Below are 27,338 nucleotides of genomic sequence, written 5' to 3'. Positions count from 1 at the left end.
GAGGCTTCATGTAGGGCAGCTATGACGGGCCGTTATACATAGACATGCTTGGTTGAAAGAACAGTCATTGCCAGATCATGTTAAAGTAAAGCTTCTAGATGCACCTCTGGAAAAAGACAAACTATTTGGTGCTAATGCACAGGGTGTGTTGAAATCAATTGAGGAAAAGGCTAAATCAGTACAAACAGTCAAAGATTTCCTCCAGGTTCAGCCACCAAGGTTCAGCAGGAATTGGCCTTCAAGGAATTTGTCCTTTCCGGACACTGACAAGTTTCAAAGGGGAAAAAGCAGGCGTGCTCGAGGTAGAGGGCAATACCGAGGCTCCTACAGGGGCCGCCAATGGCAACCAACTAATCAGAGAAGTGGCGCAGGGACTCCCACTGCTCCACAGGGGCAATCACAATGACTTGCCTTTGACACCGCCGGCCAAGGCTCAAAGAGAAGCTCCTTTAGGCGGAAAGTTATCCTTATTTTCAAAAAATTGACACGTTTTTACAAAGGACGGATGGATTTTGAACATATAGACAAAGGTTACAGGTTCCACTTCCATACCTTACCAACAAGACAAGGCATGCCAAACCTGCCACACAATCAAAGGGCAGAGGCACTCATACAAGTTTCAAAGCTGCTACAAATCAAAGCAATAGAAAAGGTTCCTCCTCAGGAACAAGGCCAGGGTTTCTACTCAAGACTGTTCCTTGTTCCAAGAAAAGAAAAGCAATGGAGACCTATACTGGACTTGCCCGCTCTAAACACTTTTCTCATTGTGCCAAAATTCAAAATGCTGACGCTACAGCAACTTCTTCCCATGCTGGGCAAGGGGTCTTGGTTGGTTACTCTGGACCTCAAGGAGGCATACCTGCATGTCCCAATCAGACACAGCTGCAGAAGATACCTCAGATTTCTTGCAGGGTCAGAACATCATCAATTCTCAGCATTGCCTTTTGGCTTATCTACTGCGCCCAGATTATTCACGAAATGCCTGGCATCAGTAATTGCACATTGCAGACTTCAGGGGATACAAATATACCCTTATCTGGACGACTGCCTTATACAAGCGGACAGCCAGCAAGCCTTGATAAGAAACTTGGACTATGTCATTCACTTACTACAGGCTTTGGGATACACAGTCAACATTCAAAAATCAAGACTACTGCCATCCCAACAAATAATTTTTCTAGGAGCCAAACTGGACACAAATTCACAAATGGCTTTCCTCACAGAAGAAAAACGAGAACAATTACCAGATTACTTCAAAAGCCTAGCAAAGCACACCCAGATGACTGCAAGGAAAATCCTGCAGGCCCTGGGTTTCATGGCATCTTGCATTCTCCTGATTCAGCTGGCAAGACTACACATGAGAAAACTACAATGGTACCTAAAAAGCCTATGGTCTCAACACAGCCACAACTTAGAAGCAATTATTCCACTCATTCCATGTCTACAAAAGGAATTTTTGTGGTGGGCACAAGCAAGCCAGCTAAACAAAGGCATGCCCTTCAACAAACCTCAAGCAAGCCAAACCATTACAACAGACACCTCAGATCATGGATGGGGGGCGCACATGGAAGGCAGATGCATTCAAGGGCAATGGGCACCCCGAGAATTGCATCTGCACATCAATCAAAAAGAGATGCTGGCAGTGATTCATGCAATCGAGGCCTTCGAAAAATTTCTTCACCAAGGTCATCTGTTAATAAAGACAGACAACACCACTGTTATGTGGTACATAAACAAGCAGGGAGGTACCCATTCTTACCCCCTTTGCAGACTAGCAATGACTCTTTGGGAAAAGTCCCTGAAACTGAACATACAGTTGCAATCCCAGTTTGTTCCAGGCAAGGACAATATTCTGGCGGACAGTCTAAGCAGAAACATTATGGACCCCCACGAATGGATGTTGCATCCAGGCATTTTTTCACAAATAACTCATGCATGGGGAAGGCCGGACATAGACCTCTTTGCCTCACACCACAATCATCATCTGGAAAAGTTCTGCTCAAGGACTCACCATCCTCAAGCCTGGAGAATAGATGCTCTCTCCTTCAGCTGGAATTCTCTAACAATCTATGCATTCCCGCCTCTACCATTAATGACCAAGGTATTACTGAAGATCAGAGCAGAACAACCGAAAGGCATTTTGATAGCTCCAGACTGGCCAAGACAGCACTGGTACCCATTACTAAGGAGCATAACTCGCACCAAACCGTGGCCCCTGCCCCTATGGCCTCTGCTTATAACTCAGCACGATTACAGGACTGTTCATCCAAACCTGCAAACATTGCAACTGACAGCTTGGAGGGTTACATGACTTCTACCCATATTTCTCTCTCCAAAAAAGTTCAAGAGATCCTACTGGAAGCACGCAGGCCTTCCACCAGAAAAACTTATTTAGCCAAATGGAAGAGGTTCAACATCTGGAATGCCAACAAGGGTCAGGATGCATCAGTAATGAACATCCCACAGATTCTAGAATACTTGGCAGAAATGTTTCACAATGGCCTTTCATATTCTTCCATAAAAATACACGCTTCAGCAATTTCAGCAAAATACAACTGTGATCCACCTGTGTTTTCACATCCTTTGCTAAGACAGTTTCTAAGGAGGATAAAGAATATCAAACCTCCAAGAAAACCACCAGTGCCTGCATGGGACCTCAATTTCGTCTTGGAAAAATTAACTCTTCCACCTTTTGAGCCAGCAGCATCTTCAGAATTGCAATTTCTCTCATGGAAAACAGTTTTCCTGTTGGCAATTACTTCAGCAAGAAGAGTCTCGGAGATACAGGCCCTTATGGCAGTACCTCCATTTCTCATTTTTCATCAGGACAGAGTCTCTTTAAGAACCAATCCTTCTTTCATGCCAAAAGTGATATCCAGGGTTTCTCTAAATCAAGCAATTCACCTGCCTACTTTCTTTCTCAATCCTCAAAATCAAGGAGAAAAACTTCTGCACACTTTGGACATATACAGACAATTGCGCTATTACTTGGATAGAACAAAGGCCAACAGAAAGTCTGACCAACTATTTGTAGCTTACGCTCCTGGAGTACAAGGGAAGGCAATTTCCAAACAAACAATTTCAAAATGGATTGGAAACTGCATCAGATTCTGTTACTCTTTCCATGGAAAAGGTGTGCCAGCCAATATCAGGCCCCACTCCACCAGAGCTACAGCCACCTCCACAGCCTTTTTAAGAGGGGTGGCTACAAAGGACATTCTAGAAGCTGCTACATGGAGCTCCGTGCATACATTTTCCAAGCATTACAACCTGCCTTTATATTCCAGATCCCGAGCAGGCTTTGCTTTTGCAGTCCTGCAGGGCATTTTAGCTACACCATCATTATCTTAGATCCTACCACCCCCAGCTTGGCTATGGTATTCAACCCATATGTCAGGACTGCAGTTGCATTCTTGAAGGACATAGTACAGTTTTGTACCTACCATAAATGTAGATGTCCGATAGATATGCAACTGCAGTCAGGTTTTCCCTCCCTCCTACCCCTCTGTAATTATCTTTTTGGGTACACTCCCCCCTTTTCATATTAGCTGGGGATAGTATTTATGGTGTATCTGTTTATTACTGTTGTGCATGTCTGGAATTTTATCCATTCTCTAAATTTAGCCTTCCTTGGAGGGCACCTGGCATCTGGGGCAAGAAACACTGAAGAAGATGGCGTCGACTGATGCTTTTATACCCCAGCCGCTCTGACGTCAGGGAAGAGGCGACATCAGCTGACGCCGGACCCAGACTTTGGAATCCAGCCGACCGAAGGGCTGCCTGAGGCAGGACAACCCATATGTCAGGACTGCAGTTGCATATCTATCGGACATCTACATTTATGGTAGGTACAAAACTGTACTTTTTCAGACCTACACAACTTACCATTAAATCAACAGCCAAGACAAAAGTACCACTAAAGACAAAGAAACAAGTACAGCATTCTCCTGGACAAACCACCATGCCTAAGAAACAGATGCTTAAAATGGCCGAAGACCTCATTACTCTAATCGGGGGTTCCCAATCCCCTCCCGAGAAAAGGCCTAGGCAGGATACAGACAATGATTCCTCAGATCAGGTTTTCATTTCCTCTGATTCCTCTTCTGACCAGGGGTACTCTATACCTCCATATGATGACTCTGATGCTGAAGAATCTATCCCTTCAGCCTCTCCTCCTGAGGATTATTCTTTTGGGGAAACTTTACATACCATGAGGGAGCATTTCCATTGGGAAAGTCAGGAATACTCAGAATCTAAGAAAAGGCTCAGATATTTCCTTTTACTACCTCGGCACAGGCCACTGGCTATTCCGCCTGTACTAGATATTGTGGATGGTGTTCTCTGAATCCAGCTTATCTCCTGATTATTTACCCCCTGCACCAGCCAAGCCAGATGGGTACTACAGAGTCCCTGACTCTCACAAGTTTCTTTATATAAACCCTTCTGCAGATCCAGAAACCTATTTCCCAGGGTCCAAAAGGAGTTAAGGCTTCCATTGCAAAAAATCCAGTACCCTCTGACAGAGATTCCAGAGCTTTGGATAGATAGGGGAAGAAAGTATAAACTTCTGCAACTCTAGCAGTAAGATCTTTAAATTGCCAGTTTCACATGCTTAAGTACCAACAATATTTAATGGCTCAATTAAAACAGAAAATGCTTGCAAGCTCAGAAGCTCCTGATTGGAAAGAAATGCAGGATTTGTTGCATGCAGTTGAACAGGTGGGAAAACATACTCTGCAATGTGGTTTTGATTCTCTAGAGGCCTCTTGTAGGGCTGTAGTTACAGGTTCAGTGATTCAAAGGCATGCTTGGTTAAAAGAACAGAGTTTACCTGATCATGTTAAGGCAAAATTATTGGATGCTCCTTTACAGCATGATACCTTGTTTGGTGTTAAGGCAGAAGAGGTGTTGAAGAAAATGGAGGATAAAGCTAAATCTATGCAAACAGTCAAGGATTTCTTATAGGTACAGCCACCTCGATTTAGCAGAAATTGACCTACAAAAAATTGGTCCTTTCCAGTGTCAGACAGGCCACAGAGAGGCAGATACAGACGCCCAAGAGGCAGATCTCAACCCCAAGGCTCAGACAGACGGAGACAGTGGGGCAACTCGACCCAAAAGGAGGTGAGGGCAAGTCTCAACCTTACAGGAAACAGTCACAATGACTTTCCCCTTCGTACGCCAAGCACTTCCCTTTTGGAATCCCCCTTGGGGGGGAAACTAGCACATTTTTCTCAAAACTGGCAAACAATAACCCAAGACAAATGGGTTCTGAATATTGTGTCTCAAGGTTACAGGTTCCACTTTCATACTTTACCAAGGCTAAAAGGAATGCCAGACCTGCCACAAAATCAATGGGCAGAGGCACAAAGACAAATTTCAGCCCTCATGGACATGAGAGCTATTCAAAAAGTACCACAGCAAGAACAAGGACAAGGATTTTACTCAAGACTCTTCCTGGTCCCCAGAAAGGACAAGGCCAGGAGGGCCATACTAGACCTTTCAATTCTAAATACTTACCTGGATATTCCAAAATTCAAAATGTTGACTTTACAGCAGCTTCTACCCATGCTGGGCAAGAACGCTTGGCTCGTTACTCTGGACCTCAAAGAGGCATACCTGCATGTCCCTATCAGACAAAATTGCAGAAGATACCTCAGATTCAAAGCTGGTTCAATGCACTACCAATTCTCTGCACTGCCCTTTGGCTTATCTACTGCACCCAGGGTCTTCACAAAGTGCCTGGCACCAGTAGTTGCTTTTTGCAGACAAAAAGGAATTCAAATATATCCATACCTGGACGACTGCCTCATTCAAGCAGAGACAAAGGACATTCTTCCACAGCATCTGGCGTTTGTAAAGAGGTTGCTAACTTCTCTAGGGTACACAGTAAATGAAAAGAAGTCAAAACTAGTGCCCTCACAACAGATTACATTCCTGGGTGCCAGCTTAAATACAACGGCCCAGATGGCTTACCTCACGCCAGACAAACAAGTGCAATTAAGTCAATATTTTCAATTACTGGCAAAAAAGTCCCATCTCCCTGCAAGAAAAATTCTTCAGGCCCTGGGATTCATGGCATCCTGCATACTACTAATACCATCTGCCAGACTGCATATGAGGAAAATACAATGGTACCTAAAAAGTGTTTGGACTCAACACTCACAGTCTAGAAGCAGTAATACCAATGATTCCCTGCCTACAACAGGAGTTTCGATGGTGGGCACAGGCATGTCACCTAAACAAGGGACAGCCTTTCACCCTACCCGCAGCCAGGCAGACACTAACAACAGATGCTTCAGATTACACCTGAGGAGCACACATGGCAGGAAAATGCATTCAGGGCAAGTGGACCCACAGACCAGATGCATCTACACATCAATCAAAAAGAGATGTTGGCTGTTCAAAATGCCCTAACAGCTTTCAAGGACCTTCTGCAGCCAGGACAATTACTACTAAAGACAGACAACACCACAGTAATGTGGTACATAAACAAGCAAGGGGGCACTCATTCTTACCCCCTATGCAGGCAAGCCATGACCTTGTGGGACACAGCTCTAACGTACCAAGTCCACCTGCAAGCACAATTCCTGCCAGGAAAGAGAAGTACTCTGGCAGATGATCTAAGCAGAAATATCATGGACCCTCACAAATGGAAATTGAATCCACAAATATTCAGCATGATAACCCAAAAATGGGGATGCCCAGACATAGATCTTTTTGCCTCCCCACTGAATTGCCAACTACAAAAATTCTGCACAAGGACGTATCACAAACAAGCATGGAAAGTGGATGCTCTTTTGTTCAGTTGGAAAAACCTAAACGTTTATGCATTCCCACCTCTGCCCCTCCTTTCAAAGGTACTCCTAAAAGCCAGACGAGAAACCACAGATGATCTAGATTGCTCCAGACTGGCCACGCCAGCACTGGTACCCTATCTTAAGGAACCTTGCTCAAGGCCCACCATGGATTTTGCCTCAAATTCCACACCTTCTGACTCAACAAAACAATCAGATCCTGCACGGGCAGCTCAAAACCCTAAACCTGGCTGCCTGGCAGATACATTAGTCAAACAGGCAACACCTTTCTCTAAAGCAGTTATGGATGTCATTTTGGAGGCCAGGAGGCCTACCACAAGGAAAGCTTACTCAGAAAAATGGAAGAGACTCTGCGCCTGGAACCAGGCTCAAAGCCTTGACCCTCTAATTCCAAACATTCCTCAGATTTTACAATACTTAACTGAGATGCTGGACAGAGGCCTATCCTTCTCATCAATTAAGATCCACGCCTCTGCCATTTCAGCACATTACAACACGGATCCTCCTTTATTCTCGCATCCCTTGCTTAAAGCAGTACCTCAGAGGGACTAAAAACATAAGACCGCCCCGGAGAGCACCAACACCAACTTGGGACCTCAATTTCGTTTTGGAAAAACTAACCCTGCCACCTTTTGAGCCAGCAAATACAGCCGATCTAAAATTTTTATCAGAGAAAACAGCTCTGCTCCTAGCAGTAACTTCAGCATGAAGAGTCTCAGAGCTACAGGCATTAATGGCAGTGGAACCTTTTATAATTTTTCATCAGGACAGGGTTTCTCTAAGGACAAACCCTACCTTTATGCCAAAGATGGTATCTAGTGTGGCTCTTAACCAAACCATCCATTTGCCAACTTTTTATCCAAACTCCCAGAATAAAGGGGAGAAACTTCTGCATTCCTTGGACATACACAGGCAGCTACGCTTCTACTTGGACAAAACAAAAGTTATCAGGAAAACTGAGCAACTGTTTGTAGCATATGCTGCAGGATCACAGGGCAAGGCTATCTCAAAGCAGACTATATCCAAATGGATAGGACACTGTATTCGTTACTGCTACACACAGCAAGGAAAATCAGTCCCAAAACACATTCAGCCACATACCACCAGGGCTACAGCCACTTCAACGGCCTTTCTCAGAGAAGTACCTACCAAGGAAATTTTGGAGGCTGCAACTTGGAGTTCAGTGCACACCTTTACCAAGCATTACCACCTGCCTCTTTACTCTAAATCCAGAGCAGGATTTGCCACTGCAGTTCTGCAGGGCCTCTTAGCCAATCCTAACTCCTTATAGACCAGCCACCCAACCTTAGCTTTGGGGTTCTACCCAAGTGTGATGACTGCAGCAGTGTAACACGATGAACATAGTGCAGTTTTGTACCTACCATAAATGTAGATGTTCGAGTGTTCACACTGCTGCAGTCCTGGTTACCCTCCCTCCATCCCCTCTGGACTGACTGGCCTTATCTATACCTTTCTGTCCTATACAACCTTTGTGGTGTATTTGCTTGTAACTAAAGGTATTGCTGTTATTTTATGTGTATAAACTGTTATTAGCAATATGCATTGCCTACGTACTTGGGGGCACCTGACATCTGGGGCAAGAAAAACTGAAGAAAATGGCGTCGGATGCATCTTGTATACCCCTGCCGCACTGACGTCAGGGAAGAAGCGACAGCAACCGACGCCGGACCAAGACTTTGGAACTCTGCCCGACTGTGGGATCGCCTGACGGCAGGATAACCGAAGTGTGATGACTGCAGCAGTGTGAACACTCGAACATCTACATTTATGGTAGGTACAAAACTGTACTTTTGTATAGCTTGTCTAAGTCAAAACATTTGTTATTTGGAATGAGAAACTGCAAGATACTGACTACTGGTTCTAACAGTCCTGGTTACTCGTATACCTTAAACAATAACCTTTTAGTAAAAGCCCAGCAGGAACAAGACTTGAGCTTGTTATTGGCAATCAGTTGCACTGTGATGAAAACCTAAATCTAGTAATTAGGAAGTGCTGTTCCTTGATGAACATTCTGTAGGGGTTGAGAAGGTGTTAATTCCTGTGTGTAAAGGTTTTATCAGGCCACACATTATTCTGTCTCACATAAAACCAGAGGGCGGAGAAAATTTAAAGAATGTTATGCAAGATAAATGTTTAAGTAATGTATCTTATCTGTAGGGAAATCCTTATTCAGCCGTTTGCGTTCTCAGTAGGTTATAGGCTAGTTAGAGGAGGATTTGATTTTAGTTTACATGTGTTTTGCAAATTAGGTTATCTCATCACTGTTAAGGTGGAATTTGTATACCACTCTTACTGCAGTAGGAATAAGCATGCATTAGTGGAGTTACCAGCCTATAAGTGCTTAAAAAGAAGTTATTTTCATTGCAGATATGAAAGGTTATGAGATTTGTTATGAGTAGACATTAGACCAGTAAACACTGACTGGTTTCAAGAAGCAGTTAGATGATTGTTTTGGAAATAGGATGTTTCAACTAGCCTTTATGGTAATAGGCTCTTTAAGTGATCTATTTGAGGTTTTGAGCCTGATTTCCAACTACATTGAGCTGCTCCTTGGGCTTGTCTGGGCACCTTTTTAAACCACGTAACACTGAATAAAAATGCACTTCCATAAGGTCTTCCTTACTCTGGAAAGTGTTTTTTTCCAGAACAGAGAGAACACTTCCTTACCTTGCTTCCTGGACTCCACTCATTTGGGACTAAAATTGTAGATAGGTAATGGTGGTGGTGTCGGCAGCATGTTCTGTCTTTATCCAGAAAACCATCACCTCTAGATTAATCGACCAGGGCACCTGTAAATGAATCGACCAAGGCAGTGACATTGAACTCCTTCATAGCCAAAATCAGAAAAAAAGACCTTTCATCACATCTTGGCCAGTTAGACCCCCATCTGTAACACCTGCAGATCATGAAACCCAGTTCTTCTCCATAGACCTCAATACCATCTTTGAGGGGGACTTGAAGCACCCCTTCATTAAATGGCACAGCTACACCTCTGCAAATAATTACATACAGTGCTTCTTTGACTTCATCATTGTAAATACCTTTGATCAAATAGTATCCTTTGTAACTAAGGGCACCAAAATACTTGATCCTGTCCTCATAAATACAGACCATGTTTGCCCCCTCACCCATTGTCACACCCACACTGGTTATATCAGATTTCTGTGTGGTGTCATTCACCGTATGGTCTTCCAGTACAGGCCAGCAGTCAATCCAGCCACCCAAGACTTCTCTGAGGCCAGTCATCTTGCACTCATTGAGAATTTGAGACAGTTCAACTTTCCCTAGCCCTCAATGACCCTGAAGCCAAATATCCCTGTATATAACCAAGGACCTCATTTTTGTCAATTTTCATTAATTCCTCAACTCTTGGGTTCAGATACGATCCCTGGATCCAACTCAACTGCTTCTACCAGCTCATGGATCACTGAAAACTGTCAAGTTCCTACCTTTCTCATGATGCCCTATTCCCTAGCATATCCCAGATATCATTTGCCACCTTAGTGTACAGATGTGGTCACAGTTTTGCTGTCAAGATTTTAGTGACGTTGGTACTATGAGATTAGATTGTATTATATCATTATTATAGCTTTATAACATTCCCTTTTCTATAACATTTATAGTTCTTATTGCACCTCGTCTCTTTTTCCAGTAAAAATTTCTTAAGTACTTTTGTATTCTTAATTAATATCTCTGGTATTTTTTGTACTTTTTTCTCCATCTATTGTTACCATTGTTGGTATATTCTTTTATCCTTGTAACTTTTTTTTCCTCTTTGAAAAAAAGAGTTCTTTAAATATTCTATTTTTTTCACCCTGGAATAATGTGAGAGAAACCCTCCAGTTTCAAGAAATGTGTGGCTTGTGGTCACAAGATTCTCTTGTCGGATGCTCATTCCAAATTGGGTATATTGTTTAGGCCCATCACATCTTGACTCCACTTGTGATATCTGTAAGGCCTTTAACCCTATAGACAGAAAAATCAAATTAATCCTTAGCGGTTTGCTACCCTCTGAGTCTACATCATCATCATCATCTAGGGATCATATCCCTTAAAAAAAAACAATAAAAAGAATTCTAGGAGGCATTCCCCAGAACCAACCACTTCTCCGGCTCCTGGTTCTGAACCTCCTATGAAATTTTCTAAGACTTCAGATCCGAGCTCTTTGGATCCAAAGACCAGAACAGAAAAAGCTCCTTGGATCAGATTGTCCCTCTTGGGCACAGATCCTGTTACCTCTAAGTTACCTTCCCCCTTCTTGGAGCTGTCTCAGAGGCATCACCATTTAAGACAAGACCTTCGTCAACAGCATCTTCGGCCCATTCTTCCAAACATCTGACTGAAGCTGACATTGACAGAATGAACAGGAAGTTTCTCTGGATGCCAATTTAAATGGGGGTCCTCCTGGCTCTGACCCCATCAGGTCTAGAGACCCTTATTAGTACTACCCCCCACCCCTACCATTTAGCTCATACTCCACTGGTTTTGGAGTCATCAGATTATTCTGGAGTCATTCACATCTTATCCGAAGATACTGGTATCTTCGACTCCAGGGCCATCTCAGTGACCCTGAAGCAAATATCCCTGTATATAACCAAGGATCTGATTTTGTCAATTTTCCTTCATTCCTCAACTCTTGGATTCAGATACGATCCCCGGATCCAAATCAGCTGCTTCTACCAGCTCGTGGATCACTGAAAACTCTCAAGCTCCTCCCTTTGCCATGATGCCCTATTCCCTAACATATCCCATACTTCATTTGCCACCTTAGTGTACAGATGTGGTCACTGTTTTGCTCTCGAGATTTTAGCGACTTTGGTACTATGATTGAGATTATATTTTTATTATATCTTAATAGCTTTCCCTTTTCTATAACTTTTATAGTTCTTATTGCACATTGTCCCTATTTCCAGTAAAAATTTCTTAAGTACTTTGTATTCTTAATTACTATCTCTGGTATGTTTTGTACTTTTTTTCTCCATCTATAGTTACCATTGTTGGTATATCCTTTTATCCTTATAACTTTAAAAAAAAAAAAAAAAAAAAAAAAAGTTCTTTAAATATACTATTTTTTCACCCTGGAATAATGTCTGAGAAACCCTCCGGTTTCAAGAAATGTGCATGACTTGTGGTCACAATATTCCCTTGTCGGACACACATTCCAAATTGGGTGTATTGTTTAGGCCCATCACATCTTGACTCCAGTTGTGATATCTGTAAGGCCTTTAACCCTAGGGCCCTTATAGACAGAAAAATCAAATTAATCCTTAGAGGTTGGCTACCCTCTGAGTCTACATCATCATCATCTGGGGCACAGATCCTTTTAAAAAAAAAAAAAACAATAAAAAGAATTCTAGGAGGCATTCCCCAGAACCAACCACTTCTCCGGCTCCTGGTTCTGAACCTCCTATGAAATTTTCTAAGACTTCAGATCCGAGCTCTTTGGATCCAAAGACCAGAACAGAAAAATCTCCTTGTATCAGATTGTCCCTCTTGGGCACAGATCCTGTTACCTCTAGGCTACCTTCCCCCTGCATCACCATTCAAGACCTTCATCAACAGCATCTTCAGCCCATTCTTCCAAAAATTTGACTGAATCTGACATCGACAGAATGAAGAGGAAGTTCTTCTGGATGCAAATTCAAATGGGTGTCCTCCTGGCTCTGACCCCATCAGGTCTAGAGACCCTTATTAGTACTATCCCCCACCCCTGCCATTTAGCTCATTCTCTGATCCGACCACTGGTTTTGGAGTAATCAGATGATTCTGGAGTCGTTCACGTCTTATCCAAAGATACTGGTATCTTCAACTCCAGGAGCATCTGACTGGATGCTCAGACCTGGACTACTCTTGAAGCTGTAGCATCAGCACCATATCAGAGCTGTTGAAGTTGACTCAGAAGCTATCGGAACCATCTCTTCCCCTCAGAGCATTGATGCTGGATAGCTCTGCTCTGACTCCGTCTTCAAGTGCTGTGGCTTCAGGGCGTAGGGAGCTTATGGCCAGTATGCAAGTTTTATCAGAGCCATTGGTTTCTTTGTGTCCGAGGCATTCTGCATTCGAAGCAGTGGAGAGAGCTTTCTCTATCCCTAGAACTCAGACTTTTATACCTTCTTCGGGTCTGCATCTTGAGCCTCAATCAACTGTTTCAGTGGAACATCCAGTCCAAGTTAGTCACCAGGATACCCAGCAGGGGGAATACTGATTTCTTCTAACACTTCTATGGAGCATCCCACCAAAGAAGTTCCCAGGAAGAAAAAGTGCAAAGGAAGAACCTGGACTCTCCTCATGAATCACAGAAGATGCCAACTTTGAGGACAGGGTCCCCAAGGTCACCACTCAGTGGCCTCTTATTTGGAGAAATTCTGGAGCTCATAAAGCAAAGGGGTGGTTGGTCTCCCAACAACCTTTCCCAAGAGGAGTCTGTATTCCTGTATGCTTTTAGTGCTGACCCATCTACCTCCTGGATGACTCTCCCCGCTGATGAGCTCATTGATTTGGTCTCTCGATAAGTATGAAAGGAACCTGATACCATTGAACCAATCCCCAAGAGAGCAGATACGATCCTGGCATCACCTAAAGACAGAACCTTTTAGAGCAAGGGAGTACTGGTTGATGCCATGGTCGTAGTGGTAACCACAAAGAGGGAGCTCACAGAACAGTTCTTCTATCCACCCCCCTAACAGGGAGTCTCGGTCATTGGACAGATTTGGGAAGTGTGTTTATGCTTCAGCGAACTTTGCTTTCCAGTCACTGAACTGTTTGGCGCACTTCTCAAGACTCCGGAGGGATTTGATTAAGGAACTTACCAAATCTGTCTCTGGGACCATATCCTCCAAGGCAGCGAGCACTTTTAGCTCTCAAGTTGGCTACCCCTCAATCCATTTCTAGTTCGTCTATGAGGTTCATCTCCCATGCAGCAGGAGGCATCTCACGGGGGGGTCAGGCATTTCCATCAGAAGACATGCCTGGATGTGCTTGTGTGACTTTGCAGAACCCTTCAAAGCTTCCTTTGTCAGTGCTGCCTTTGACAGAAGTTCCTTATTTGGCTCCAAAGTAAAAGATGCACACTCTAGGTGTGAGCAGGAAGGTAAAACCCTGTGTGCTGTGGGCATGTGTTTTTCGCCCCCTCAACGAACATTTTCTTGGAATCAACAAGGTGGTCAAAAAAATGTGGTTCAGGAAATCCCACAGGGTCCCTTCCATGATCCACATGGAGACAGTTTCCCCCGAGGCAGAGGGAGGAACTCTAAAGACACAGTCTATTCAAGGATCTGGAGAGGCTTTTTCTGACAGGTCTTACCAGTGTTCCTGAAAGGAGGCCAGACTGTCCATCTCTGGAGGCAGTCAGGGTCATTTATCCCTGCACCAGAGAGCATTGTTAGAAATTATAAAAGATTCATGGGTGCAGAAGATAGTATCCAGAGATTGTATCATACCATTTTCCCATTCACTCCCGTTGGTTTCAAAGAAAATCCCCAGTGTTCCACGCAGTCAGAGTGAAGCACTAGCACTAGAGATAAACAAGCTGCTAGAAATACAGTCATCCAAGAGGTGCCCCAGAGCAGAATGAGTCGGGAACTTGCTAAAGATTCTTTTTAGTGCCAAAGAAAACGGGGCTAGAGACCAATTTTGGATCTCTGCAATCTGTCAGTTCAGTATACAAAGTTCTAGATGGTCATGGTTCAGTCCATTTTCCCTTTTTTACACAAGGACTGTTGGATGCGCTCCATAGATCTTCAGGATGCGTACTGTTGCATCAAAATGAACAGGCAATCCAGAAGGCATCCACACTTGTGTCTAGGAGCCAGTCATTACCAATTCAAAGAGCTGCACTTTGGTTTCACCACAGCCCCAGGGTGTTCAACAAATGTATGGTAGTAGTGACAGTACACTTGAGGCTGCAAGAACTCTGGTGTTTCTGTATCTGAATGACTGGATCATTATTGCTCCAACCAGGCAACATATGATTCTAACCTAAAATTTTGTGTTCCAGTTGTGCTTCTGCCTGGGAATTTTTCAACCACTGTGAAAGCTGCCATCCCAGCTAGCTAGAATTTTGTAAATAATTCAATGTCATTGGTGAATAGTATTATGTTCTGTATGCTTGTCTTACAAATGTAAGAAAACTATGTTACTTTAAACTGTATGTTATGTGCTGAGCTTCAAGAATGTAACCATGGTGTACCCTACTGGAAAGGAACAGAAATGTATATGAACTATATGCCTATGCAAATGTATGTTTTTATAGTAAGAAGCTGGAACATACAGAGTTAACTTGTAAAACTCTAAGAAAATAAGCTAAAATTGCTTAAGATTGTGTTCTCTCTCAGTTTTAGCAAGAAGACAGAATGTCTACAGCTAGAGTTTTTCTGTTGTCTTAAGACAGAAGTAATTACTAAGTTTAAAATGTAAAAGTGTTAATTGTTTTAAGATTTCCAGTTCAGGGCAAGCTTCTAACAGATAAGTATTTTTCATAGAGACATGTTAAATTCTGTTGGTATCTGTTTAGCCTGGGAACTAGAGACAGGTGTTAAATAGTGATGTCATCTAGCTAACCCAGCAGTAATGGTGTATTATTAATTTAAGAACGATTTCAGAGTAAGTCTGTGCAGTTTGTATGTGGTTTTGGATCTGACAACATCTTCTCATCAGGACTTGTCTTTGCTCTGTTTCTCTTAAGAGATAGGAAAATAGTAAGACCAGTATAGATGTTTTCTGTATTCAAGTGAGACTATCATGCAACTTTGTTTTAAAGTATTTCCTGTGATTCTGAACTCTGCTGTCACTGTGTTGAGTTAATGAGTATTGTCTTATGTGTTTATTATTTGTTATTAAATACATTTAAACATTTTAATTGTGGCTGGTTTTGTTGAAATATTTAAGTTCTTAGAGTACTTGCATATGTATTTGGTGATGCTGTGTAGGCCACTCCTAAATAGCCTTAAAAGTTCAGGTCACACGTACCATTTGGATAACAGTAACATTGCACAGTAGAATTGGTCATCCTTTGGTAAGGGCCTTATAATAGCTGATAAGTAAAGGTGGTTGGTGGCAGTGATTACTACCATATAGTCTGGGCAGAAGGGGTCATAGCTAGTGACCCTGTGCCAGCCTTCCCCAGGAGTGTCTGTGTGTTTGTATATAAATCATATCTGTGTGTGTGTGTGTGTGTGTGTGTGTGTGTGTGTGTGTGTGTGTGTGTGTGTGTGTGTGTGTGTCAGCTACTTGGGCAGGGACATGAAGCACTGGTTGGACAGAGAGGATGCTGGAGGTTTTGGCTTGACCACTCGGCTGAGATCTGAACCCTGTAGCTGTGCCAGTGGGGAGTCTTATTGGGGATCTGGTGAGAGAGGGAGAAACCAGCCCTAGACTGACTGTAATCCCTGTGTGCTCTTAAGGGAAGTTGTACTTTACTGTGTGTGTACTTGTCATCTTCTTCCTTGTGCACATTCCTCACTGGTGTTAGTGGCGAGGATTGAGGCTCCTTGATTACTGGGCCAGTGCAGGGGTGTCACATCTACAACAAATCTCATCTAGAACCAGCTCAGTTTTTGGAATTCATAGGTGTCTCACTTGATGCAGTCACTCACTCAAACAGCATCTCTCCCTTAGCCTAGGGTTCATTATATTCAATTTCAAGTCAAACAGATTATTCAAAATCATTCTATCTCTCTGGACTGATCCTCCAAGCTTTGGGTTCCATGTCAGCAGCACATTCTGGTACTGTTGGCAAGGTACCATATGAGAATTTTTCAGTGGACACTTGCAACTGAGTGGTCCATTCTACTTCATCCATTGTTCAGTTCATTTTTGCAAGCTTGAGTTATTTTGAATTTTCTCCTTTGGTTGATAAACTCCTCCCAAGTACTAAACAGTTGTCCCTTTGTTCTCCCCCAAACCAAAGCCATACTTACCAGAGATGCTTTCCAGATTGGGAGCAGCACTTCTTGGGAAAGACGGTCCAAGGTACATGGTCCCAAGAAGAGGCCAACATGCATATCAGTGTCCTGGAAGTAAGAGCTGTCCTCCTAGCATTGCAGACATTTCACTACCCTCTTTCAACTGGGACTGTTACAATTCAGATAGAGAATGTCAGTAGTCTGGTACATCAACAAACATGGGGGGACCAAATCTTACCCCCTTTGTCGAGAAGCTTTGAGTGTGTGGCAGCGGGTGATTTCATCCAATTGATTTCAGATAGCAATGCACATTCTGGGGAAAACCAATATGATTGCAGACAAGGTAAACAGGTCTATTCTGATGCATCATAAGTGGTCTCAACATGAAGGTGACTGAGAAGCTGTCTCGTCGATGGGGCCAACCGTGCTACAGTCTCTTTGCATCTCCTCTGAACGGCAAGTGCAGCAGGTTCTTTGCCCTCATCCCTCCCCCAACAGGGAGAGTCACAGATCGATACTCTTCTTCATGATTGGCCTGATGATCTCTGTTATGCCTGTCCCCATTAACCCCTAATCCCCAAATTTCATCCGAAAGCCTCTCAACTGAAGAGCACAAAAATCCTCCTTGCCCCTTATTGGCCTCATAAATTTGTTTTCCCTGTTTTTGGCCTCATTTGCTTCACCCTCCGTGGACTCTGGATCTAACTCCAGATCTTCTGTCTCACCTGACAGACTCTATTCACTCAATCATTCCAGGCCTAAAGTTGACTGCATGCGTTTTTCAGTTCTGTTGATACACTAGACAGTCCAGCCGCCTCTCTCCATCACACTGTTTTATCATCCCACAAAGCTTCCACTGGGAAGCTTTAGAAAAGCAAATGTCAAAGGTTTGTAATTTGGGCACAACAAAAAGAACTGGATACTTTTTCAGCTGCTTTTCCTAAACTTCTGGAATTTTTAGCCTCAATTTTCAATGCTAGTTCTTCTGCTGTTGAAGTACAGTTAGCTGCCATTTCCAATTCTGATGTAGGAATAAACTCATCTCTGGCATCCTCCAAACTTTGCAGAGCCTTTCTAAGAGTAATATTTCTTAAAGCTTCAGTTAAAGATCCTACTTCCCCTTGGAATTTAAACATAGTCTTACAAGCTCTAACCCAATCTCCATTAGAACCTTCAGCTAAAACTGAGCTAAAACTTTTAACCTGGAAAATTTTGTTTTTAGTAGCCATTACCTCTGCCAGACATGTTTCAGAATTACAGGCCTTGTGTTCTAAACCTCTTTATTTGATTTTTCGTAAGGCTAGAGTATCTTTGCAAAACCAATCCTTCCTTTCTTCCTAAAGTGGTGTCAGAATCCATTGTCAGTCAAACTATCAACCTACCAGTCCTTTTAAGTTTTTCAAACAGGTGAGAGTATATGTTACACCTGTTTGATATTCACAGACAATTACGGCTTTACTTCCATAGAACCAAAAATTTTAGAAAAACAGAACAATTATTTGTTTCTCGGATTCAAAATTATTAGGCAAATCAGTTTCTAAAGTAACATTAGCCAAAGGACTGACTTAATTACCTTTGTAATAAATTGGACATGCCGTTACCCAAAGCCAAAGGTACTTTCTACCAGGTCTGTAGCAATTTGTTCAGCTTTTTTGTCTAGATCTTTACTGGATGATATTTGTGCAGCAGCAACTTGGGCTAATCCTCTAACTTTATTTTTCGTTGCAAATTGGATCTGGTCTCTTGGGGAAGCGCAGCGTTTGGCTCTGCAGTACTCAGAAATATTCTTCCGTAGAGTCCTCCCAGTGTTCAGCTAGCGCCGGACTCCTTTCCAAGAGTTGAGTAACGAATGAAAATTGATGTCTGATAAAGAAGTTCTGTACTCACCATAACATTCCATCTGTGTTCATATTCATTCTTCCTCAACTTCCCTCATGTCAACCCTGTCCTTGTTATATTTTGGAAGGATCAAATATAATGAAAGGAGCCTTGTTCCTTTGAGTCCAAGATATTGCAATTTATTGTATTTTAATCTTCTGCAAAGTAAGGGGCAGCAAACAAGATCTGAAATGTGTTTGTGATTAGGGCATTATGAGAAAGAGAGGAGCTCAAGAATTTTCAGTGATCTACAAGCTGACAGACGTGGCTAAGTCTGATCCGAACCCAAGAGCTGGGGAAGAATGAAAGTGAACAACACAGATGGAAAGTTATGGTGAGTACATAATTTTTTAATATTCCCATCTGAGCTTAAGCATGGAAGCTAAATCCACTGTTCACCACAAGTGCAATGCTGAGTTTAGAAACAAACACTTTCTGGTGGATCTCGTCAACAAATATTTTGTACAATAAAAGGAGAAAACTCATAACTCTGAAGAACATGTAAAATTTATGTTAAAATCAATCTCAAAATGGTTTGAAAAGAAATTAGGAACATGGTCAGATCCTGCAGAGCAAATTATGAAACTTGCTACATCAGCAACGGAACAATAAGATGCTTTTTCAGTTGGGTAAAGAAACCAGAAGTAATACAGAGCATTGCACAAAGCTTATTTCTACTGCCATTATCCACTCAAACCCTGAGGATATAACCAACATCCTTGCAGATAAGTGCAACTACAGCTTTTGCCTGTTGTCTCCAAATATCTCAGTACAGAGAATTCAGTCCATACCCAATGACTGCGATACCTCTGAACAGGTACTGAAAATAGTCTTCACAGGTAAAAGTACCTGCTCTTTGACTCAAGGTATTTATCATTTGCAAAGTTATGGAGAACATCATTGTGGATCATGCAAATGGTAGCATAGGCAACCTACAATCCCTAGACCTAAACCAAACTGGATCTGTAAAAAATAGACTATGGCTACTGAACTTGGCTGATTTCTTTGAGAGGGTCACTGAAGCATTGAATGAGGGTAACTTTGTGCAAGCACTTTAGTTTAATTAGGGCTTCTGATATCTCCCACTGGAGCACCATCAGCAAACTCGTCAAACTCAATACAAGTCCGTGTAAAAACCATTGGATTACTATTTGGGTCACAGAGAGACACCACTCAATTAAAATTAATAGCACACTATTCTCTTAAGAGGCTTGGCACCAGTGGTGCACTCCATGGTTCTGTTTTGGGAGCACTTGTTTGGTATGTGCTTCTTTGATGTCAAATGTAACATTAAAGGCCTCAAGCTTGTCTGTCATCATTTTCACTGGAGGTACTCAGATCTTCGAAGATGGACCTGGATTAGACAAATGCATGGTGTCAGTTTCATGATCTGAAGCTGAACGCCAGAAAGTGTAGCATCATGCAGTTTAGGAAACATTTGTTCTTCCACGTCTACCTTATAAATGACACTTCACTTAAAGCAGACATTTGTCTTTAGAGACCTAGGCACCTTAATGGATAATCATATCCTCTATCAATAGGGAAGCCTTCTGTTTTGCTCAGCTGATTACCTCTTTTAAGTCGGAAGAGGTAATCATTCCCCTTTACTTGTCCACCATTTGGTCATACTAGAATACAGTGTGCCTTTTATGTACATATCCAAACATCTAACCCAACTAGAGAAGCCCCAGTGGTTCCTTAGTAAAAAAAAAAAAAAAAATTTATGAGCTCAGTAAATTACACAGAGTTTCTAAAAGCCATGTTTCTGTCCAGACTCACCTGCAGAATCCTGTGGGGTAATGTTTGCTTGGTCTGTAATACTGAACATCAGCCTTGTCTTGCGTGCTACTGTATATTTATAAAAGTGGTACAAGATCAAGCTTGTTTACGTGGCACAGAGGGAGGGCGCTGTAAGTACATTCTAGGTGATGGGGTTTCCATTGGAGGCCCCAGCAGTAGAGGAGTTAAGCAGAGATAGAGGGAGGAGTCAAGGTGCATGACCCAGTGTACATTCATGGGGGGGGGGGGGCACATTGGATGGTGCCATCTCCCTTGTGAAGATTACTTCTTTTTTTTTTTTTTTTTTTTATTTGGGAGGAGGGTCAGGGCTGCTTGGAAAGAAAACACCCCTTTCAAAGTGATGGGCATCCTCCACAGTCAGCCTGTTGCACTGTCCTCCTCAGAGCCTTCCCTGGCTACTTAGTATTTTACCTGTTTGTGATCTGTTTATTTAGTTTTAGGGCAGCTGTATGGGTTTTACAAACTTGTTCTTAGCATTTCCAGCGTTTTAATTCTTCCTCTGAACATTTCTATTAGTGCAGTAATTGTCATACTGTTCATGTGTGCTATGTTTGACTTCACTTAAGAATTTTTGCCCAAGCACAAGTGTTATTTTAATGATAAAAGTATTTGTTTTGTTTTTGGCTGTCTAAAGTTGTGTTCTGTATATTCTATCTAACTTTCAGGCTAATGTTTGCACCAAGTTTCAGGCTTTGTCTCATCTTTGAGGAACTTCAAATTCTTCACCCACCTAAGGATCACTTTCATTTTGAAATTGCTTATAGAGGGACACTGTGTCTCTTTTTGAAGGTAAAAAAGACACTGCAAGATAAAATCCTTTTAGCAAAGTTTGTGTTCCGTAAGTGCACTTCTACTAAAGTCTGAGCTGTTACTCTTTAGCTGTGTTGGGGGGGAAGAACAGCTGAGCTGTATGGGAACTTTCACAGAGCTCTGGAAAGCAAATTAAAAGGTCAGACATTCCCTTTGGCCAGTTAACCTTCGATAGGGATTCATACTACAGCAGTGATCTGTATACCCCAGCATCGTTGTTCGTTTGTTATTGATACAACTGTCTTTGTTCCATATCAGTTGATCTTGCAGTCACTATATCCCCCTGTTGATGTAGTCCTTCCTTCAGAAGTTGCTGTTGAAATTCATTACAAATCAGATAAGTATATGTTATCTTGTAACACTTGTTTTATTAAGTCTGTGTTATTTCTTGATTTACATGAACATCTTTGCTTGCAACTAGGTGGTAAACTTACTGTCTTTTGTGATGAAGGCACGTTTGTAGCCAGCATTTTACATCATGGTATGCCAGGCACGTAGACATCTGTGAACATGGGACTTTGATGTAAAATTGCCTGATTGTGTTTAGTGGTGAACTAATACTAAACCCAAGATCCATTACATTGCAAACTCTCTCAGCTGGTACAGCAGGCATAGCTGTTGTTCATCAGTTTGTTACGATTGTCATTATTAATTTTATTATTATTACTATGAAAGAAGTTTCTCAGATGAACTGAGGGTAGTGTGTTTAGTACAGTCTTTATACTGGGTTTGTATGTTGCGGATATTTGTTTAGCCACAGGCCATGACAAGTGCTGCTTATGCTGGGGGGGGGGTTCGCATTCAGCTGCTGGAAAGATTAGACCATTCTAACTCATGGTGGTGAATAGAAGCCTGATTTTTTTTAAGCAGAGCTGTAACTGTCTTTAAAATTTGTGTGAGTACTTCGCTCAGACACCTTTACTTTTTGCTAGTGAATTAATATCTAACTTAGATTGTAGGTATACCAAGATAGTAATGCAGGCTGTGCATGTATTTTCTTTAGTAACACTGTGTTTTCTCTCTTAGTGAGGAACAAGGCAGCAACAAGGACAGCACACTCAATGGGAAGAAAACCTCTCGGCATAAAAAACAGATAAGTCAGGGGTCACGAAAACGGAAGAGGTCAAAGCAGTCTCATAAGAAGAAGAAGAAAAGATCACACAAAAAAGTCAAACGAAAGAAACGGGAGCAGAGCACAGATTCTTCAAATGAAGGAACAAGTTCAGATGAAAGGACTTATGAGAGGAAAAAAACAAAGAGAAAACATAAGAAGAAAAGTACAAAAAAGTTGAGAAAGAGCCCTTCATTTTCCTCTGATGAGAGTGATTGGACAAGTGAAAGCGAATCTGAGTTGAGCAGTTCTGATGAGAGTGAAGCAGAGCAAAGCAGAAAGAGTAAGAAAAAGTCTCACCAGTCTAGGACATTAAGTGAAACTGAAACAATTGAGAAGAAAAACAAAAGGAAAAACTGGAAAGTGGCAAATGATGAGCGATCTGAGAGTTCTGAGGAAGACTAACTCAAACTTTACATCAGGGAAATCTTGAGTATTTTGCAACTGTTTTGGGGGGCTTGCAACATTTTGAAAAAAAATGTTTAAAACATTTCCAGAACTGGTACTGTTTCAAATTTGTATATAAATGAACAGGAACAACATCAACAGGTTGTTGTAATCCTGTACATGTTGACATTTTTGTAATCGTGGTTGAAAAGTGACCCCCCCCCCCAAAGGTGCACATGAAGGGACATTATTCCAGATCCCTTTTTGTGTTATGTTTGGACCGTAGAGTAATTCATAAAGCCTGAACAAATGGTTTTAGCTCACAGCCTGTAATATGGATAGTATTTGGATAAATGGAGTATGTGGTACAAAAATAGAGTACTCATTGAAGAGTATGTTCTGAGGAGGTTAGGACATACAGTTATTTAACCACAGTCCCAGGTAACCATCTCATTTCCAGCATTTATTGTGGAACCTCAAAATGTTGTTTTTCCTGTTTGTGATTCTTGCTAACAGTAAGCTCATGGTAAATGAAAAGGTACCCTGAAAGCACAAAGTTGATTGTCTTCTGAAGTCTTGTGAGTAATCTTTAAATGAGAACATTTTTTGACTTCTCCCTTGCTCATTAATTGGTGTTCATCTACTAAACAGATATTTGTATCCCAGATGTGGAACTTTTAGTCCTGTTTAATTGAAGAGTTGTAGATTGCTTTCCCCATGAATGTTTCCCATTTTTGTGATCATGCCTGAAAAATGATGCTTCCTTTATACAAAAGTGGGTAATTGATGTGTGCTAATACATCACTGATGTGATTTGTTTGGTGATGTTAGCTGTGAAAGACTACAAAGCAGGGATGAAAAGTATTATATTTTGAAGATATATTGCATTATGTCTGCATTTGAGTTGCAAAACCTATTCCCTATCAACGAAAAAAAATGCAGTGGAACTATTTCATTGCTTATGTTTGTAAATATTTGATTCTCTGTTTGCCTTTGTAAATTGGTATTTTAGGAAAATAAAAAAGCCTTTTATATTGCATATCCCAGACTAGCAAAATTTAAGCAATAATGTATATGCCATATGCTGTGTATTTGGGGGGTTTGGTTTTGTGGGATATCGGCACCCTTCAAAACGTGACAGCTGATTGCAAGCTGAGGGCTTTTTTTCAGTTCATATGTTTTGCTGTTCCCCAGTTTTACACATGTGAACATGCAAGTCTATGTTATTAACAAGCATTATTTTTCTGAAGAGGCTGTCAAAATAATTTAGATATGTATTGCTGTGCATAGCGAGCAAAAAGTTCCTTTCATAGTAGGATCACACATTATTTTTAGGGAAACTATAACCCATTGACATAGTGAAGAATTGCACTTGAAGTGCCAGTGTTTTGCTGGCATTGTCTTTTTTGTTTCCATTAACTGGTTACTTGGTAGTAAATCATCACTGTGAACTGCTATTTATGCACTCTATTCTGCCTAGTTCCTGTCTGGTTATGCAAGGAAGAACACACACACACACACGTCAAACAAAGTGGAGAACATTGTACTACTGCCAACCGGAATGTGACATCTGGTGGTGTACTTAGTTTAACCATTATGGTTGCAAAATTGCCTCCTGATTTTTTTCCCCATTTTAATCTGTGAAGGAGTTATGAAGTTGAGATGATTCATCTTTGTAGTAATGTTGAAAAGTGTGGGTGGACTTGTGTAATTGCATCATAGCAGGACAAACAAAAGATCCTCTTTGTCTTCAATTTTATTATGCTGTAAATAGGGTCCCTTTTAGTATTCTTATTTTGTCTGGTAGGTATTGTGAGCATCCAATACTCCTAGCTGGTCACTGTAATAAAAGTGTAATGCCTGTGTAAACTAAATAGCTTATGGTGGCTGTAGAGCTGTTGTAGGTATGCAGATGCATTGTAAAGGTATTTCTGTAAATATCTGTCAGGGTATGTAACACGTTCTTCTCTTAATTATGTTTAATTTGATGGGCTTTTATAAAATTTTCATTGTCCGTTTCCTAGCAGTATAAGAAGGTAAATGAAAATATCTTCTAATATCATTCATTTTATTGTTTTCTATTGGTTTGGGTGACAAAAGTACACAACCTAGGCATGATGTAGTTGCAAAGGTAGTACCACTTGTCTTTGGCCTTAATGCTGTGTATATTCAACTGTGTAGGATTGTCACTTTATTTAGCAGCAGGTATTGTAAAGTCCTACATTCTCCACCTTTTACAGGAGTTTGGATGCTGGCATTCTGCATACTCTTCTCTAGTTGTGGAGAACTAGAAGTGTGTATGTTCTGTAGAGAGATCTCTACCAAGAAGTCTGCCACCTAGCCTTACTGTGTGTACAGCCATGCTGTTCAAATGCTCAGGGTAATGATTGTGTTTAGTTTGCTAAATTGTCTTAGTTGCTGTTTACCCATTGAGTATGCTTGGTTGTTATATAATTAGGCTGCCCACATTAAACACTTTTGAAAAATGGACCCGACTGTAAGAACATTGGTATCATCTGTATTTGTAGTGAAATTCATTGATGGCCTTTTATAACACCTTGCCAGTCTTTTAATTGTGTTTTTTTGTTTTCTTTCTGATTGGGTAACTGTGATGTTCTGTAATGCCTTTCCTAAAGTCTTTGTGTAAAACAGTGTAGCTCCTTTTTCTTTAAGGTGGTGTTTCTCAGGATTATTTTCTTATTTCACAGAAGTAAATGTTTTTTGTTTTTTTTTTTCTTCCGAGTTTTTTTTTTTTTTTTTGTCATGTTCTTTTGCCTTTCAGAGCTAAAGATGTGGCTTGATACACTTTGTGCCATTTGATGGTTTCTTCTCTCCAGTGTTTGCAGAAGTTTGCTTAGAATGTAGGCTAATAGAACCAACACTCCCCCTCCGGATGCCTAGTTCTCACTTGAGGTTCAACAGTATTTAGTCCTGTAGAATAATCTGCTTCTGGTCCCTGTTTAGGAGTCTTAGCCTAGTGATAGAGGCATTGCCCAAAAAAGAAGAGCTGCCAATAAGCTGGGGAGTCATTAATCCCCATCCCCAATTCATTCACATTCGCACATGCAAATCCTCTGACATCATTATTGATCTTTTGAGATTCGGGCAAAACTTAGCTTCATGACTTTTAAGAATGCAACTTAACATTTGTTGTGACAACAGCAACGTCACAGTTTTGTTTTATAGCTTTTATTGTTTAACAGAGTGTAAAGCAGCAAGGCTGTTTCTTGCCGAAGCACTCTTCTTGCACCGTATATACACCTGTCTAATAGAGTTCTTCAGCATGCTTATAGTTGACGCTGAAATTATCTTTTGCAGCGGTTTGCTTTGGGAGATTTACATATTACCCTACGGCAACGTTTTTTTTTTTTTTTTTGGCAGTCGTACTCTGTTTGCTTTACAGTTGTAGAACTAATTGCCGCAATATTCTTTGATGTACTTTTTTGTAAATTATAAATCATACTTGCAGATGCATCTTTTCAGTAAGTTTATGTAATTTTTTTCAGACTTCAAGTAGTCTGGTTATGGGTAGCTTTAGAAGCATTAAGTTCTAAAAATGTAAAACAGTGGGCTTTCTATGCATTTTCTGATAGAAATGACCATTGCAGTGTATGCTGTCATTACATGTATATTTTTGAAAAGTACCTTTTTATTAATACATTAAAAAAAAAACAATAATAAATAATGTAACATGAACACAGTACTTGATAGTTCTGATGATTTGCAAAATAATGGAAGGATCATTTTTAAGTTTGTTTTGCAAGGATCCGGAATCTTAATATATTTTAAAGTATTTTGGATGTAAAGCAGATGTAACGCATAGTAACTTATAAAATAATTCAAGTATTCTATAAGCACTAAATCCTCATTAGGGTTACATGCTTATCTTGCAACTGTAAACCAAAGTAATAGTACCATTGTAAAGGTAAAGCTTTGTATGTTAATTTTCATTATGTATAGAGAGAAGAAAGACACAATTTGTTTTGGAGGGGGGTGGATTTTATGTCTGATTAGTTCAGCAACATCTCATTTCTGCTGATTCTTATAACCGAAAGTAGCTCGTGAGGCTTAATTTTGTTTTGATACACTATTTGTTGTGTGCACACTAATCTTTAACATTCAGAAAATTTCATTCCATTTGCTTGGTCACCATGAGCTGTAAAAATATAAGATTATTGGTTAAAAAAAAGTTGAACATGGGTAGTATTTGTATGCCAGATCTGTTTTTCAGAAGAAAACTACACAGTAGTGGTTAGGACTACATAAATCTAAAGTTTTGGGATTTAATCCTGAAAGTCCCCCACAAACCTCAGATGATCATAATGATCACTGTTGCAGTCATAACCTTTGGGATTTCTTCCTCAGGTTAGAGCTGATGTCCACTGGCTTCAGTAGCTTTGCCAGTGGACAAGAAGGATAGGATCTTAAACTGCTGTGGGAAGAAGATTTATACCAAAGCAGTCCTGGGATTCAAGGTCCTGAACTGAGAGATGCATGATATTGAAGTCCCTCAGGTGGTAGATGTGCTTGGCGGAGTTTGACACAGACTGGCGTGCAGGTGTCCATATGTGACATTAAATGTAGTTCTGCTACGGTGGTTACAGTGTTCAG

General features: G+C 41.2%; 1 protein-coding gene across 2 annotated transcripts in view; it reads left to right on the top strand.

Moving 5' to 3' along the window:
- The window catches only part of NKAPD1 (NKAP domain containing 1), a 528,467-nt gene extending 503,250 nt beyond the window's left edge, over positions 1-25,217 (top strand). For both annotated transcript variants that reach the window (XM_044081164.1, XM_044081163.1), the window contains one exon: positions 22,256-25,217. In XM_044081164.1, the coding sequence (XP_043937099.1) occupies positions 22,256-22,745 (490 nt within the window). In that variant the 3' untranslated portion in view covers positions 22,746-25,217. The remainder of the gene's footprint in view (positions 1-22,255) is intronic.
- Positions 25,218-27,338: the final 2,121 nt, after the last annotated feature.

This window comes from Protopterus annectens, chromosome 8.part0 (genome assembly GCF_019279795.1).
Source record: "Protopterus annectens isolate FY-2018-M chromosome 8.part0, PAN1.0, whole genome shotgun sequence".
NCBI lineage: Eukaryota > Metazoa > Chordata > Ceratodontiformes > Protopteridae > Protopterus > Protopterus annectens.
The sequence above is the reverse complement of the archived record's forward strand: the minus strand, read 5'-3'. Positions and strand labels throughout refer to the sequence as shown.